Source organism: Camellia sinensis, chromosome 4, assembly GCF_055761805.1.
Source record: "Camellia sinensis isolate YWXY chromosome 4, ASM5576180v1, whole genome shotgun sequence".
NCBI classification, from domain to species: Eukaryota; Viridiplantae; Streptophyta; class Magnoliopsida; order Ericales; family Theaceae; genus Camellia; species Camellia sinensis.
Window position 1 is genome coordinate 159,049,341 of NC_138964.1, and position 14,116 is coordinate 159,063,456.

A 14,116-nucleotide genomic window follows, 5' to 3' on the forward strand; every position below is an offset into this window, starting at 1 on the left:
GGGCCGACGTAGCTCCGCGGCCGTTGAGTATTTCTGTTTTCGTGGCGAATTCCTTTCTTGTCTTGGATCTTGGCCTTGACATTGTCTATGGTGCCAAAGGTTTCCGCCTCAAGGGCGATTATCTCGTTGGTGTGAATTGTCGATTCAAGCTCGGTTAGATCAAAGCATTTTCAAGTTGTGGGTGCCCTCTGATCAGCGGGCATTGATTTGGCGCTGCCGATTGTACAGCGCGATGTCGTATAAGAATAGATGTTGTAATGCTTCGAATGCGGATGGCGTTTTTTGTACTTACTGTTTAATTGAATAAAAATGTTTCATTCTAAAAGTTTATCTCGTTCTGAACTTTTGTATTTTTAATTTGAACATCTTATTTTGAATGTTGGTACGTTTTGTCTTGTTCATGCGATTGTGCTGGTTTCAGCCTACATATCCCTGCTTAGATGTATAAATGTTTTCATTTTAGAAGGGCGCTCCGAATCCGGAGACTTTATCGGGCCAAAGGCGTCATGCGCTGATGGGGCTCCGAATCTGAAGACTTGATTTTGCCAATCGTGACATCCACGAAGGGCGCTCCGAATCCGGAGTCTTTATCGGCCCAAAGACGTCATGCGTCGATGGGGCTCCGAATCCGGAGACTTTATTTTGTCAATCGTGACATCCACGAAGGGCTCTCCGAATCTGGAGTCCTGATTTGGCCAATCGTGACATCTACGAAGGGTGCTCCGAATCCGGAGTCTTTATCGGCCCAAAGACGTCATGCGTTGATGGGGCTCCGAATCCGGAGACTTTATTTTGCCAATCATAACATCCATGAAGGGCGCTCCGAATCCAGAGTCTTGATTTGGCCAATCGTGACATCAACGAATGGCGGTTTGAATCTGGAGACTTTATTTTGTCAATCGTGACATCCACGAAGGGCGCTCCGAATCCGGAGGCTTTATCGGCCCAAAGACGTCATGCGCCGATGGGGCTCCTAATCCGGAGACTATTTTGCCAATCGTGACAACCACGAAGGGCGCTCTGAATTCGGAGTCTTGATTTGGCCAATCGTGACATCCATAAAGGGCGCTCCGAATCCGGAGACTTTATCGGCCCAAAGACGTCATGCGCCAATGGGGCTCCGAATCCTGAGACTTGATTTTGGCTGATCGTGACATCCACGAAGGGCGCTCCGAATTCGGAGGCTTTATCGGCCCAAAGACGTCATGCGCCAATGAGGCTCCGAATCTGGAGACTTTATTTTGCTAATCGTGACATCCACGAAGGGTGCTCCAAATTCGGAGTCTTGATTTGGCCAATTGTGACATCCACGAAGGGCGCTTCAAATCCAGAGGCTTTATCGGCCCATAGACGTCATGCGCCGATGGGGCTCCGAATTCGGAGACTTTATTTTGCCAATCGTGACATCCACGAAAGGTGCTCCGAATCCGGAGTCTTGATTTGGCCAATCGTGACATCCACGAAGGGCGCTCAAATCCGGAGGCTTTATTGGCCCAAAAACGTCATGCGCCGATGGGGCTCCGAATCCGGAGACTTGATTTTGCCAATCGTGACATCCACGAAGGGCGCTCCGAATCCGGAGACTTTATCGGTCCAAAGATGTCATGCGCCGATGGGGCTCCGAATCCGAAGACTTTATTTGGAACATTTTTGAACTGGATTGCAGAGTCAGTAAATAGGTATCTTTGCATTACAGAAGTGGAAAGTGTACATGGTGAGCCGTTCAGAACCAATATCATTCCCACAAGTTGGGTTTTATGATAGAATTCACGCAAGTGCCTTAGGAGCAAGGCCACGTGCCTAATTTTCCATCAACCAGCCTTCTATCGTCCAAAAATGCCTTCAGGGGCAACTTTATCGGCGTGCAGCGGCGCAGCTGGATGCGTTGATCAGACGTCTTGAGAAGCTGCTACCGGTATCGCCCACAGCTTCCGTGGCTTCTTATCACGAAATCGTCTGACTTTGTCGAGACTCTCGATTTGACGTTTCAATGGAGTTGACCTGCGTCTCCGTTGGTGTCTTTCCAGAAAGGAGATAGCATACTTGTGCGAATTGCCGAGAACCCCGGATTTGCTCAACGCCGTGTTCGGTCGGGAAGCGTAGCAGCTGATGATAGGTGCTTGGTACGGCCTGAATAGTATGCAACCAAGTCTGCCCCATGATGAAGTTATACGGCGAAAGGAGCTTGATGACCAGGAATTCCACTTCCACCGTTTGGGAGCCCGCCCGAACGGGTAACGTGATTTTCCCCAACGGACACTCCGGATTCGTGTTGAAGCCGAACAATGGATGAGGAGCCGGAGACAGGTCTGATTCGTTGAAGCCGAGTTTGATGAAGGTCTCATAATACATGACCTCCAAAGTGCTCCCCTGGTCAACGAGGACGCGTTCAACGATAAACTGGTTTACGTGTAGTTCAATGACCAATGGATCAATATGGAGAAGTGTTATGCCGATAAGATTGGAATCGTCGAAGATAATGCTTGGCGCTTTGTGGGGCTGTTTCGTTTGTGCACGTTGCTTCTGGGAGGCTGAATGGATTGCATGTATGGTACGTGGCGTTGGAAGACTGTATATCATATGTATAACGCCGAGGGGAGGTGACTCCTGCCGAAGGGCGACAGTTTTGATTGGGCTTTTCCGGACGTGTTGTTGGAGCCGACCATCTTGGACCAATTCCTCAAGGTGGTCTTTCAAGGCATAGCAGCTGTCCGTATCATGACCGTGATCTTTGTGATATTCACAACGTCTGTCCCGCCTTCTCGTGTCAGGAGGTCCCACCATCTTGGACGGCCATTTGAAAATGGAAGATGTTGGATCTTGGGCATAATTGAGCTGATTGGCTCTGACAGCTCCGTATATTTCTTGTCGGCGCGCTTTGTGCGCTTGCTATCGACCTATAGTTGCTCATTGGCTTGGTGTGGGGCATCGATCGCTGGATCGGCGAGAATCCCGTCTCTTGTCTCGTTTAGCCCGTTGTCGTGGTTCAGGGCTTTGAGGTGGTGCGGAACTTATTAGCTGAGCGATTTCGGGAGGGGCCGTTTTGTTGGCCACGTGTCCGGCTTTAACCCGCAAGGCGTCATCTTCCACTTCGCAGCATTCCTCTACTTTCTTCATCAACCCCCAGACTGTTTTGAGGCGTCTTCTAGTCAAGGAACTGTGGAGGGCATTATCTGGGTGTAGTCCCACTTTGAAGGAAGTGATGGCCATGGAGTCGTTGCAAGCGTCATCGACAAGGTTAAAGCATTTCCAATATCACGCCGAATAAGCTCTTAGTGTTTCTCCTGGCAGAATTTGCATTGCCTAGAGGGAATTGGCTTGCTTTGGTTGGACTTCGTTGGTAATGAATTTGGCCCTAAAGGATTTCTGTAGTTGGTGGAATGTTTTGATCGAAGCTGGCTCCAGTTTATAATACCACCGGACCGCCAATGGTCCCAAACTGCTGGGAAATATTCGGCACATGAGGGCCTCGTCGCCTGCATGCAATGTCATGGCCTGCTTATAGTGGTGGATGTGATCGGTGGGGTCTGATTTCTCGTCGTACAGGGTGAACGACGGTGCTTTAAATTTCTTTGGTAGCACAGCCTTTACAATCCATCGTACGAAGGGATCATGTTGGTCTTCGTCCGAACTTTTCCTTCTTCGCTTCTGCATTATACAGGGACTTTCTTCGGAAGAGCTGATGGTTTCAAGTCGTCCCTTCTTCCTGGGCTCCGAGGATAATGAGTCGGAGTCGCTATCAATGTCTTGTTGTGCTCGAGGTTGTTGATCGCCTGCCTTCGGAGATCATTCCAGATTTAGGCGCGCAGCTTGTTTGGACTTCGCCATTTCCAAGGCCAAATCTTCATGAAGACGTTCGTTCTCAGCGATCATATTCTCCAGCCTCTGTTCATTTTGCTTTGCTTATTCCATGATCGCTTGCATTGTCTCGTGCTCCGAAGTCGAGGGTGAGGCGAAATTCAAGGCACGTCGTGCGGCGATAGTCTCTAGTCCAAGCAAGTTTTTGGAGTGGTTTCATCGTGAGGTATAGGGTCGACAGTGACTGTCGGAGGATCTTCCGTCATGCTCGCCATGGATGTACTTGAGTATTCCCACAGACGGCGCCAATTGTGGGGATAATGGTTTGGAAATACTCTTCTGATCCTGGGGAACGCTCGTGATCCTCTTCTGGTCACCTAAAAAAGAATAAACACTCCGGTCGGGGGTGCCGGAATTAGCACTTCGACGGGCAAGTTAGTATCTACACTCGAGGAAGCTTGTATTCTAAGTTAAGCATAGTAATTCTCACATACCTTTCTCAATCGGTTATTCCTTTATTTATACTTATTCCCTGGGTTTCGTGACCAGGCCCATTTGTCACTCATTCTTCTATTTATCCGGCTCCACAGTTTAGTATCTACTCGACCTATTCATTATATTCGGCACTCTCATCATGCAGAGTAGAGCCATGTAATATCTTCCTTCCAGAGTGCGCTTATGATTATTCCAACTATCCGGCTCCTACAGAAGCCTATATAATTAAATGTATGACAAATTAAAAATTGATAATCAAATTAAAATAAGACTTTTAAAAATCTCAAACATTTTTTTTTGTAATGAATAGATAGTAATGGACAAGATTTTATAATGTTTGTTACTAAAGTTTTATTTTTATTTTTTAATTTATCAATTCATGTATATTTTATGACTGGTCTTATAGTCAGTTTATGGGATTGTTTGGTGCAATTTAAATGAGTTTTTCATAGTTTATTTTAATTTGAAAATTTATTCTAGATCGATTGATGTAGCTTCTCTATATGACCTATTAGATAAAATAATTTAAACAAGTTAAAAAAATTTAATTATCTAAAAATTAAGGGAAAGATGTTTTTGATTTATGATTTATTTTTAACTCATAATAAATTGTAATTGTGCCTGTAAATTTAATCTTCAATGACTCCCAGTCCAATCAAACACTAGTATTTGTCTTGGACCAAATTTAACTACAATATATTAGATAAAAATTTCGGCACATGGGAAGTGTTAGACCATCTCCAACGCTGAACCAAAATTGATATCAGATTTAAATTTTGATGAAAAATGTACTTTTTCATGCTCCAACCATTGCATCAGATGAATATCAAAATGAGAAATCAGCAAAAAAAGTATCAAACTGAAAACAAGTTCTGCATTTTACCAAATCACTGTTACTGACTGTTGAAGGAGATACATCGGTTGCCCGGCCGGTTGACCAGCCGGTCAACCGGTTCGCTTTGAAATAACTAGGTTCAAACCGGTCAAAAAAAGGTTCAAACAGGTAAAAAAAAAAAAAAATTGCCCAAACCGGTCGACCGGTTGGTCAACCGGCCGGTCGACCACCCGGTCGACCACCTCCCCAATTCTGCTTTGATGCTCACCGTTGGAGCGCCTCGTATCAAATTGAAAAAAACGTCATTTTTTTCATCAGATTTGATGAAAAAAGAAGTTAAGCGTTGGAGATGCTCTTACAAAAGTTAATTTTTATTTATTTATTTATTACGAAAAAATGTGTGAAAATATAGAAATAATTTGATTTAAATAAGTCAAAAAGTTGATAAATTGACGTTTTGCACTTCTCAAAAAAGGCCATAAATTACATATGCTCACATTCATTCCAAATTAAAAAAAGAAAAGAAAAAGTATTTGTAGTTTTTGTGATTTGTTTCATTAATTGAATTATCTCACTTTTAATGTCTTATATTAATACGGTAATAACATGTCAAAGAATAATGTTATATATATCAATTAATATATTAACTAGTATACTAACAAATGATGTGACATAATTTTAAAAATTTTAGATATTTGTAATTTGTATAATAGGTTGAGTCGGTAATAATGACATAACATTAATTAGTATACTAGTATGTACATTAATTGGTGCATGTAGTACCACAGCATATCAAATGGTATGTTTCTTGAATAATGTTAAAATTTCTCAAGAAAAGTTATAATATATTTAATAATGAATGTTAATATCTACAATTTTACATAAATCAATTTAATTTTAAAATTATCTTCAAGCACCATTAAGCAATTTCCACAAGAAATAGTTTTTCATTTGATTTTGTCTTAGAAGATCCCTTGAACTTTTCTTTTGTTGAAATTTCCCATTAACATACTTTTCTTCTTCTTTATTTTCTTGAAGGTTGAAATTTTTTTAACCATGCCCTTGCATGATTTATTATAGTTCTCATTGAAATTGTCATTATTATTTTTCGTTGAAGAAATCAAACTAATCATAGTTGGTAGTAAATATTTTGAAGGGGAGATGAAAAGCCCTTCAAAATTCTATATTACATAAATAAAAACTGTAAAAATTAATTATAAATAAGCATAAATTTCACTTTACCTATATGGTTTGGGCCATATGTTATTTTCCTCCTTAACATTTGAAAATAACTACATAAGTGGTTTGTGAACTAAAGTATACCGTTAGGCCCGTTAACGATTTAACAAAAAGACTAAAATACTCCTATATTTTTGGCATTTGTTTTGAAGGTAAAGTGCACTTCAACCCTTGCGTGCTTTATTTCATGTGCGATTTACCCTATTGAAATTTGAAAATAAGTGTATAACCCCCTTAGCCTGCCACGTGTTTCACACTAACTGTTAAGTTTAATGGTACACTTCATTCCACAAACCACAAGGGAGTTATGTGGTCATTTCTGAATATTAAGGAGATAAACTGTACATAATACAAACCACAAGGGGATAAGGCGAAATTTGCCCCATAAATAAATATAATATAGTGTACACAAAAATTGTATCCTACAATTCACTGTTTTTACTTGTAGTTTATTATTCTGTAATTATTTTTTTAATTTGTAATTATTTTTATTTTAAATTTAAAATTTGATCGCTTGTGGGAAAAAAATTTAAATATTCAAATTTAACCACACAAAAAAAGGTAAATCACAAAAAAAAAAAAATTATGTTTTAAAAAAATTATAATTAGTCATATATTTTTGACATAATTATATTAAGGAAAATGGCTTGGATCCCCAGTGGGGGTGACCCCCACCACCCCCACTGTTTTTTGATTGGTGCAAAATATTTTTTTTTGTTAGCCTTCCTCTCACATCCCCACGTGGAGGTGGGGTGGTGGGGGTCTCCAGCAAGGTCCTTATAAAACTTTCCTGAAGTTTTAATTCACATAACATTTAGCCAATTTTTCAACAATAATTTATTAGTCATACATATGAAAAACGATGTCGTCATCTCTTTTTCAGTAAAACATATATTTATCTTTATTTATTTCAGTACTTGTTCACTATTGACATTAATTTATGTCATTTTAACCATACTAAAAAAAAGATTAATATAACTATGTCAAAATTGTGAAATTAATTATATTTTTTTCAAATTTTAAGAGAGGTGAGTGTAATTTAACAAAAATAAGGGGGGTGTTTAGAAATTGATTTTTTAGTGATTTTTAAAGTTTTTTTTTTTTTAAATGTGCAGAAAAGTAAAAAATAATTTAACAATTTATAAAATGTCTTTTTAGCTAAAAAATTCCCTTTCCCAAACAAGGCCTAAATGAAGGAAATGCCAAAAACACGGTAGTGGCGTGGAGCGTCGTACAGAAGAATATGGCTATCTAACTAGACCACGGTCGAGAAGAAGCGATCGAGTGAATGTACGACTATTCTCTTTCCTGCTACTCCGCACAACTCCGTGTTCTCTCATCTCTCTCTCCCCTCTCTGTAATCTCTCTCGCCACCGACGGCCGCCGGAGCCGTCAAAGTCCGGCGACTCCTTCACTTTCTGCCGGAAAATTTATCAGATCTCCGAACAGTTTCGGTCATTTTCGACTCGAATCGGTTCACAAATCGAACAATCTTCTCCAATTTTGTTTGCTATATATGTTGATTAAAATTGAATACTTTCGCGATCAGTACTTGGCTTGATCGATGAAGATTGAACATTACTGGTAATGTATGAGACAGCTGGAGTTTTTTGTGCGCTATTTGTGGAAGGAATCTTCGAGAAAAGGCAAATGTAATGTTTCCTTTTTTATGGTAATTTTTGGTAAGGTTTGAATTGAATTCGAGAGCGCGTTTGGTTTCGTTTCCATTTTTAGCAATTCTGGATCTCGAAACTTTCAGTATTTTTGATGGATTTGGTGTTAGTTTAGGGCGTTTTTGTTTTTGATCTCGCATTGATTGGAATCGAGGCGGTTTTGTAGATTTTGATCCAAATTGAATCGCTTCGAGTCTGTAATTAGGGTTCTTGGGGTGTGAATGGATGGGAGAGAGGGGATCGAGATAGAAGAGTGAGGAGAGAGAGTGGTGATGGGGTTGAAGAAGGTGGGAGAGAGCAGAGTGGCGAAGCTGAAGAGTTCGATGGTTTCGAGGCCTCGAATGAAGCTGTGGATGATCAGAGCTACGACGTCGGTGTTGTTGTGGACTTGTTTGGTGCAGTTGACGGCATTGGGGGAGATGTGGGGACCTAGGGTTTTGAAAGGTTGGCCTTCTTGTTTCTCTCACGATTCACCTGCTTTGGACCTCAAATTATCGAATTCACTTCCTGCAAGAGCTCTTCCACCCAAGAGTGAGTTTGCTATTCATATAACTATTTTTATGTTCTTTCTAATCTTATCCAAAAAAATAATAATAATAATTTATTTCTGTTCTTTCTTCAGATTGGAGAAACATTATATGGGTTTTTTTTTTTTTTTTGGTGCTATGTTTTTAATTTTATGATGTTAATTAATAGTTTTTGTTCTAATTAACTATATATATATATACCCAATTGTGAGTATATGTGGAGGTAAATTTGTTAAGAGTTTACTAAAATTACTTAGCCATGTATGTATCTATCATAGCTCTGATGGCTTTGTAGAAGAACCCATGTTTTCTAGAAATCATGTTTGCTCTTGCAGTGTTATCTGTGCTTAGACCATCTCCAACCGTGAATAAAAAATTTCATCAAATTTGAGTAAAATTTTGATGAAAAATTTGATTTGATACCGTTCACTCCAATGCTAAAACTAGAATTTTCATTAGATTTTTTCACATCTTCGATTGTCCAGGAGGATGTCTGGACATGAACAAAAAAGCTGTCAAAATCACTCTTGGTGGACATCCGGGAGGATGTCCAGCAGCCCAATGGTAAATTTAAATTTGATGAAAGATGAATGGCTCCCTTCATTTGATGAAAGCTTTGGTTTTGCCTCTATTTGATATGAATTTGGTGAAAGGGTTGGAGCGCCTCATTTTGCGCTTTTCATCAAATAAATTTGATGAAACATCTGATGTTAGATTGGAGATGCTCTTAGTAAGTTAGAAGTACAATGCTGGGTAATGAGAATTTTTTCTAAATCTTGAAATTAGAGAAGTTTTTTTGAGCTTTTTGTGTTTTGAAAATCCATTTCCCGATGATGCCCCCAGTTATTGCATGGCTGCAGGGTTCTATTATTACTAGAGTTTTTTTTTCTTCCAAATCTTGAATTGCAGCAGTTTTTTCAGGTTTTTGTGTTTTAAAAATCTGGTATCTCCAATGCCACCTAGTTCTTGTATGACTGCACAGTTCTATTACTCCTCTCTCTCCCATTGAAGTTTTTTTGGTTCTTTGTTAAAACATGATGTGGCATGCACTTTTTTTGCTTTAGCTCTTTCATAGTCTACAAGGAAGCTGAAAAGATCAGTGAATTATAGTCCAGTCATGTTGAAACGTATATCTTATCTTCAAATGGTTTGTTTCTGTTAGTTATCACATGATTCTTCTGTACTTGCCTTTCACTGTCTCCTATTCTATTTTCCCCCCAATTCTTTTCCTTTCTAATAATAGTGGCATTAAATCTTATACATTTTGTATTGTTTATGCGTATGCCAACAACTTTGCTTAACTACTGATATTCTTTTTGCAATATTTTTCTCTCTGAACAACATTCCAATATCCAATCTTTCTATTCAATCTGAATTTGTTTTGTTGTCTATAGGGGTTTATAAGAACAATGGGTACCTGATGGTTTCATGCAATGGAGGGCTTAATCAAATGAGGGCAGCGGTGAGTGGCTTGTTAGGTGGATTAAGCATAGGCTTGTCATTTCTTCTGCTTTGTATGAACATTTAGTTGCTTTTGGTATGTATAATGTTTAATTAATATTTTTCTTTATCTGCTGTGCAGATATGCGATATGGTTGCAATTGCAAGATATTTAAATGTTACACTTATAGTTCCCGAGCTAGATAAAACTTCTTTCTGGGCTGATCCCAGGTGTGTAAATTGACACTTCCCGTAATACACCTGAAACCTCTTAGCTTCTTGGCTTCTTAAGTTTAAAAAATGCCTAATTGCAAAATTTTTTTTTTCTTTATGTTAAAAATCAATGCTTTTTACTTGATATGACAGTGAGTTTCAAGACATATTTGATGTTGATCATTTTATTTCATCCTTGAGAGATGAGGTTCGGATATTGAAAGAGCTACCTCCTAGGCTCAAGAGGAGAGTTGAGCTAGGAATAATCCATACCATGCCGCCCATTAGTTGGTCTGACATTTCCTACTATCATGAGCAGGTTGGTATCTTATTGTTTCGTTACAATTTCTTTTACTTCATTCAGACTCGTTTACTAAGTATCATTTTATTCATTTATTGCATGCAGATTCTTCCTCTGATACAGAAATACAAAGTTGTGCATTTGAATAGAACTGATGCTCGGCTTGCCAATAATGGCCAGCCAGCTGAGATTCAGAAACTGCGTTGCCGAGTAAATTACAGTGCTCTCAGATTCACATCTCAGATAGAGGAGTTGGGTAGAAGGGTTATCAAGCTTCTAAGGCAACAAGGGCCTTTCCTAGTACTTCATCTCAGATATGAAATGGACATGTTAGCGTTTTCTGGCTGTACTCAGGGCTGCAACAGTGAGGAGGTAGACGAGTTGACAAGAATGAGGTGAGTGTATTTCTTTGTGCACGACAAGGTTGTCCGGAAATGAATTCTCATCCTCTATCCTGTTGCTAACTTCTTTATCTTGGCAGATATGCTTATCCATGGTGGAAAGAGAAAATTGTAAACTCCGACTTGAAGAGGAAAGATGGTTTATGCCCTTTGACACCTGAGGAAACTGCGCTTGCTTTAAAGGCACTAGATATTGATCATAATATCCAGATTTACATTGCAGCTGGAGAAATCTATGGTGGAAAAAGGAGAATGGCTAGTCTTGCAGCGGCGTATCCAAAATTGGTGAGTAAATGAAGCTGAAGTAAACTCCTCGAGCTTTGTACCTGATTTTCTGTTTTTTGTGTCTTTATTGGTTGATTTTGGGTCTGTTGTAATAGGTGAGGAAGGAGACACTGTTGGAGCCATCAGACCTTAGGTTTTTCCAGAATCATTCATCACAGATGGCGGCATTGGATTATCTTGTTTCCTTGGAGAGTGATATTTTTGTTCCTACATATGATGGAAACATGGCCAAAGTTGTTGAAGGCCACCGCAGGTATTGCTGCTCATCAATCTTGTTCTTAATTGCATATGGCAAATAATATATTGCGACTGTTGAGTATCCTATTAGTATTGTTTGGCAAAAAGGAATCTGGAACTATAAATTGAGCTTGACTCAATATTTCCTGTAGAATCTTTCAGAAGTTAATCTATACTATTGTATAAATCACACAGCCCTTTGAAGCTTTGTCTCCATTTTCCTATACCCTAAATAACCCTTTTCTGATCTAACTGCTTCATACACACTACGTGTGTACCCACACTTACTGGTAGTATGTAACATCACCCACAAACCAAGTAGAATCCATTTAAAATATCACTCTGAAACTTTTACTATTGAGCTTTATTTAGGTGAAGTTCAGTTCATATATCAGATAGATTTATTGATAATCTTCACCAGGTTCATTAAACCAGCGAGGCACAAACCAAATAGAATCCTATTTATATCACTGTCAAACTCGGACTATTGAACTTTATTTAGTTGAAGTTTAGTTTATTCAGTAGGACTTAAAAGCAATAAAAAAATTCATTTAGGTTGTATCTGGATCATAGATTTGGGTAGGAATTTGGAAAGGAAAATTCTAAATATACATAAAATTCATATAAAAAACTTGATAACAATGATGTGGCAATGTCATTATTGTAAATAAATTCATCTTTAGTGGTATTTTGTTTGAAAGTGAAAGGTCCACAATGAGCCACATAAGGAAAAAGGAAAGTGAAAGGTCCATAATGAGCCACATAAAGAAAAAAGGTGAGTGAAATGTAATTATATTTCTTTCACATTTCATCCACTTTTTTTTTTTTCTCTTTCCAAATTTTTACCCAAATCGATGATCCAAACATAGCCTTAGTAGATAGATTGATAGACTTTGGAAGGTTTGTGTCATTTTGGTTAAAGATTGTTAGTTCTAATTTTTTCATTTCTTGTTTTCGTTGATCTTTAGTATTTCTGGGTTCTTAGTTAATAACCTTTAATGTTATAGTCCTGTGGATATTTATTCATTTAGATAGAGCACTTTGTCTGAACTGAGTTAGCTTTGTGTTGCAATGCTTTTCAGATACGTAGGGTTCAAGAAGACAATTCTATTGGACAGAAAGCTTTTAGTTGATCTGATAGACCAATACAATAGTGGGGCACTAAGTTGGGATGAATTCTCATCTGCCGTAAAGGAAGTTCACGCAGATCGCATGGGAAACCCTACTAGAAGGTTAGTAATTCCCGACAGACCTAAAGAGGAGGATTATTTCTATGCCAACCCCGAGGAGTGTCTGCAACAACCATCAGATGAACTGTTGTTGAATAGTGCATGAACTTTTAGGAGGTTGGTGGTTGCATTTGATCAATATATCCTCCAGATTTAGAGATAGCAGTTCTTGACAGACATTTTGCCAGAGATGGATTTTGTTCTGAGCCAGCAAATCTTGAAAAGATCATGGTGGAAGGTACATCAATGTCTCTTCATATATTCCAATAAACAAATTCATGTATAGAAGCTGCCTTGCCATTGCAGGGTGAGATATTGATCGACTCAAACTGCAGTGTGTACACAAAGAGGGTTGCAACAGTTCTTCTAGGAACATGGAAACCAATCATAGAATTGGATCCGATTCTTTGATTGGTTTAATGTGTTCTTAGACTTCTTCTCGCAATTATAGATTCGGCTAATCTGGAAATGTGGGTTCTTGGAAGATTAGTCCATGGTCCTTCCATTTTTATGTTTTTGCTATATTTTTATATGGGTATACCTACCTACCTTTGATTGAAGACCTAGTCAAAGCATGTTTATATGACCAATAGACACATAGGGCATGTTGTGGGCTCTCTCAACCATATCAATAGTTGGGCTTCAATGGGATGTTTGTTAAGTGGTTTATTTATTGAATTGTGTGTATAGGGATCAAAATCTTTTGTAGAATATGCTTGGGCTATATGACAAATTTCCAATCATTCTATTGATTCGTCAAGGTTATTTCATGAATGTGCTTATGGCTGCCGCAAATAGATGTATTCCTTATGGTGCTACCTCATTTTATTTTTTTACAAGGGCACATCTTGAGGTTAAAATAATGTTATTCTATTTACTATTAGATAAAATTTTAATTTGTATAGAAATCCAAACTTTGTTAAATTCTAACCAGATTTCACTATAACCAGATTTCACTATTAGAAGAGGAATTCCTTATATTATATTAACTAATGAGGACAGTAGTTGGTTAGATGTAATGTCTCTAAAAATGAGAGAATGGTTTGATGTTAATGTAACCACTATCATGATTAATGAAAAAATTTATTAGTTTTATTTATGAAATCACTCAGTTTTATTTACTATCGACGGACTAAGATCAATATCACTAGTTCCATCACCAGCTCTGCGTCAGACAAACTCAGATGACCTTTGCGTTCATGAATAACTGATTCACTTTCTCCAAAACTTCCTAACAACAAATCTCTTCGCCTCGCCGATAAATCCGCAGACTTAATCCGTGTTAGAATTGAAATGGCCTTCGTTGGAGGATAATGTCAAACATCAACATTTTCATTGTTATATTTTTTAGATAAAACAACAGTGGAGGGGATCATAAATTATTGGGGTAATTTACAGATGCACCTTTTAAGGTTTGCTTAAAATACAAATTGTTTTCTGTGG

At 38.5% G+C, this 14,116-nt stretch overlaps 1 protein-coding gene across 1 annotated transcript; it reads left to right on the top strand.

Moving 5' to 3' along the window:
- The first annotated feature begins 7,548 nt into the window (after positions 1–7,548).
- Positions 7,549–13,425, top strand: LOC114314141 (rhamnogalacturonan I rhamnosyltransferase 1). The gene is made up of 8 exons (XM_028260593.2): positions 7,549–8,571; positions 9,962–10,029; positions 10,150–10,238; positions 10,374–10,539; positions 10,627–10,916; positions 11,003–11,207; positions 11,303–11,460; positions 12,527–13,425. Exons 1-8 carry the CDS (start codon positions 8,313–8,315, stop codon positions 12,777–12,779), a joined length of 1,488 nt encoding a protein of 495 aa, XP_028116394.2. The 5' UTR covers positions 7,549–8,312; the 3' UTR covers positions 12,780–13,425.
- Positions 13,426–14,116: the final 691 nt, after the last annotated feature.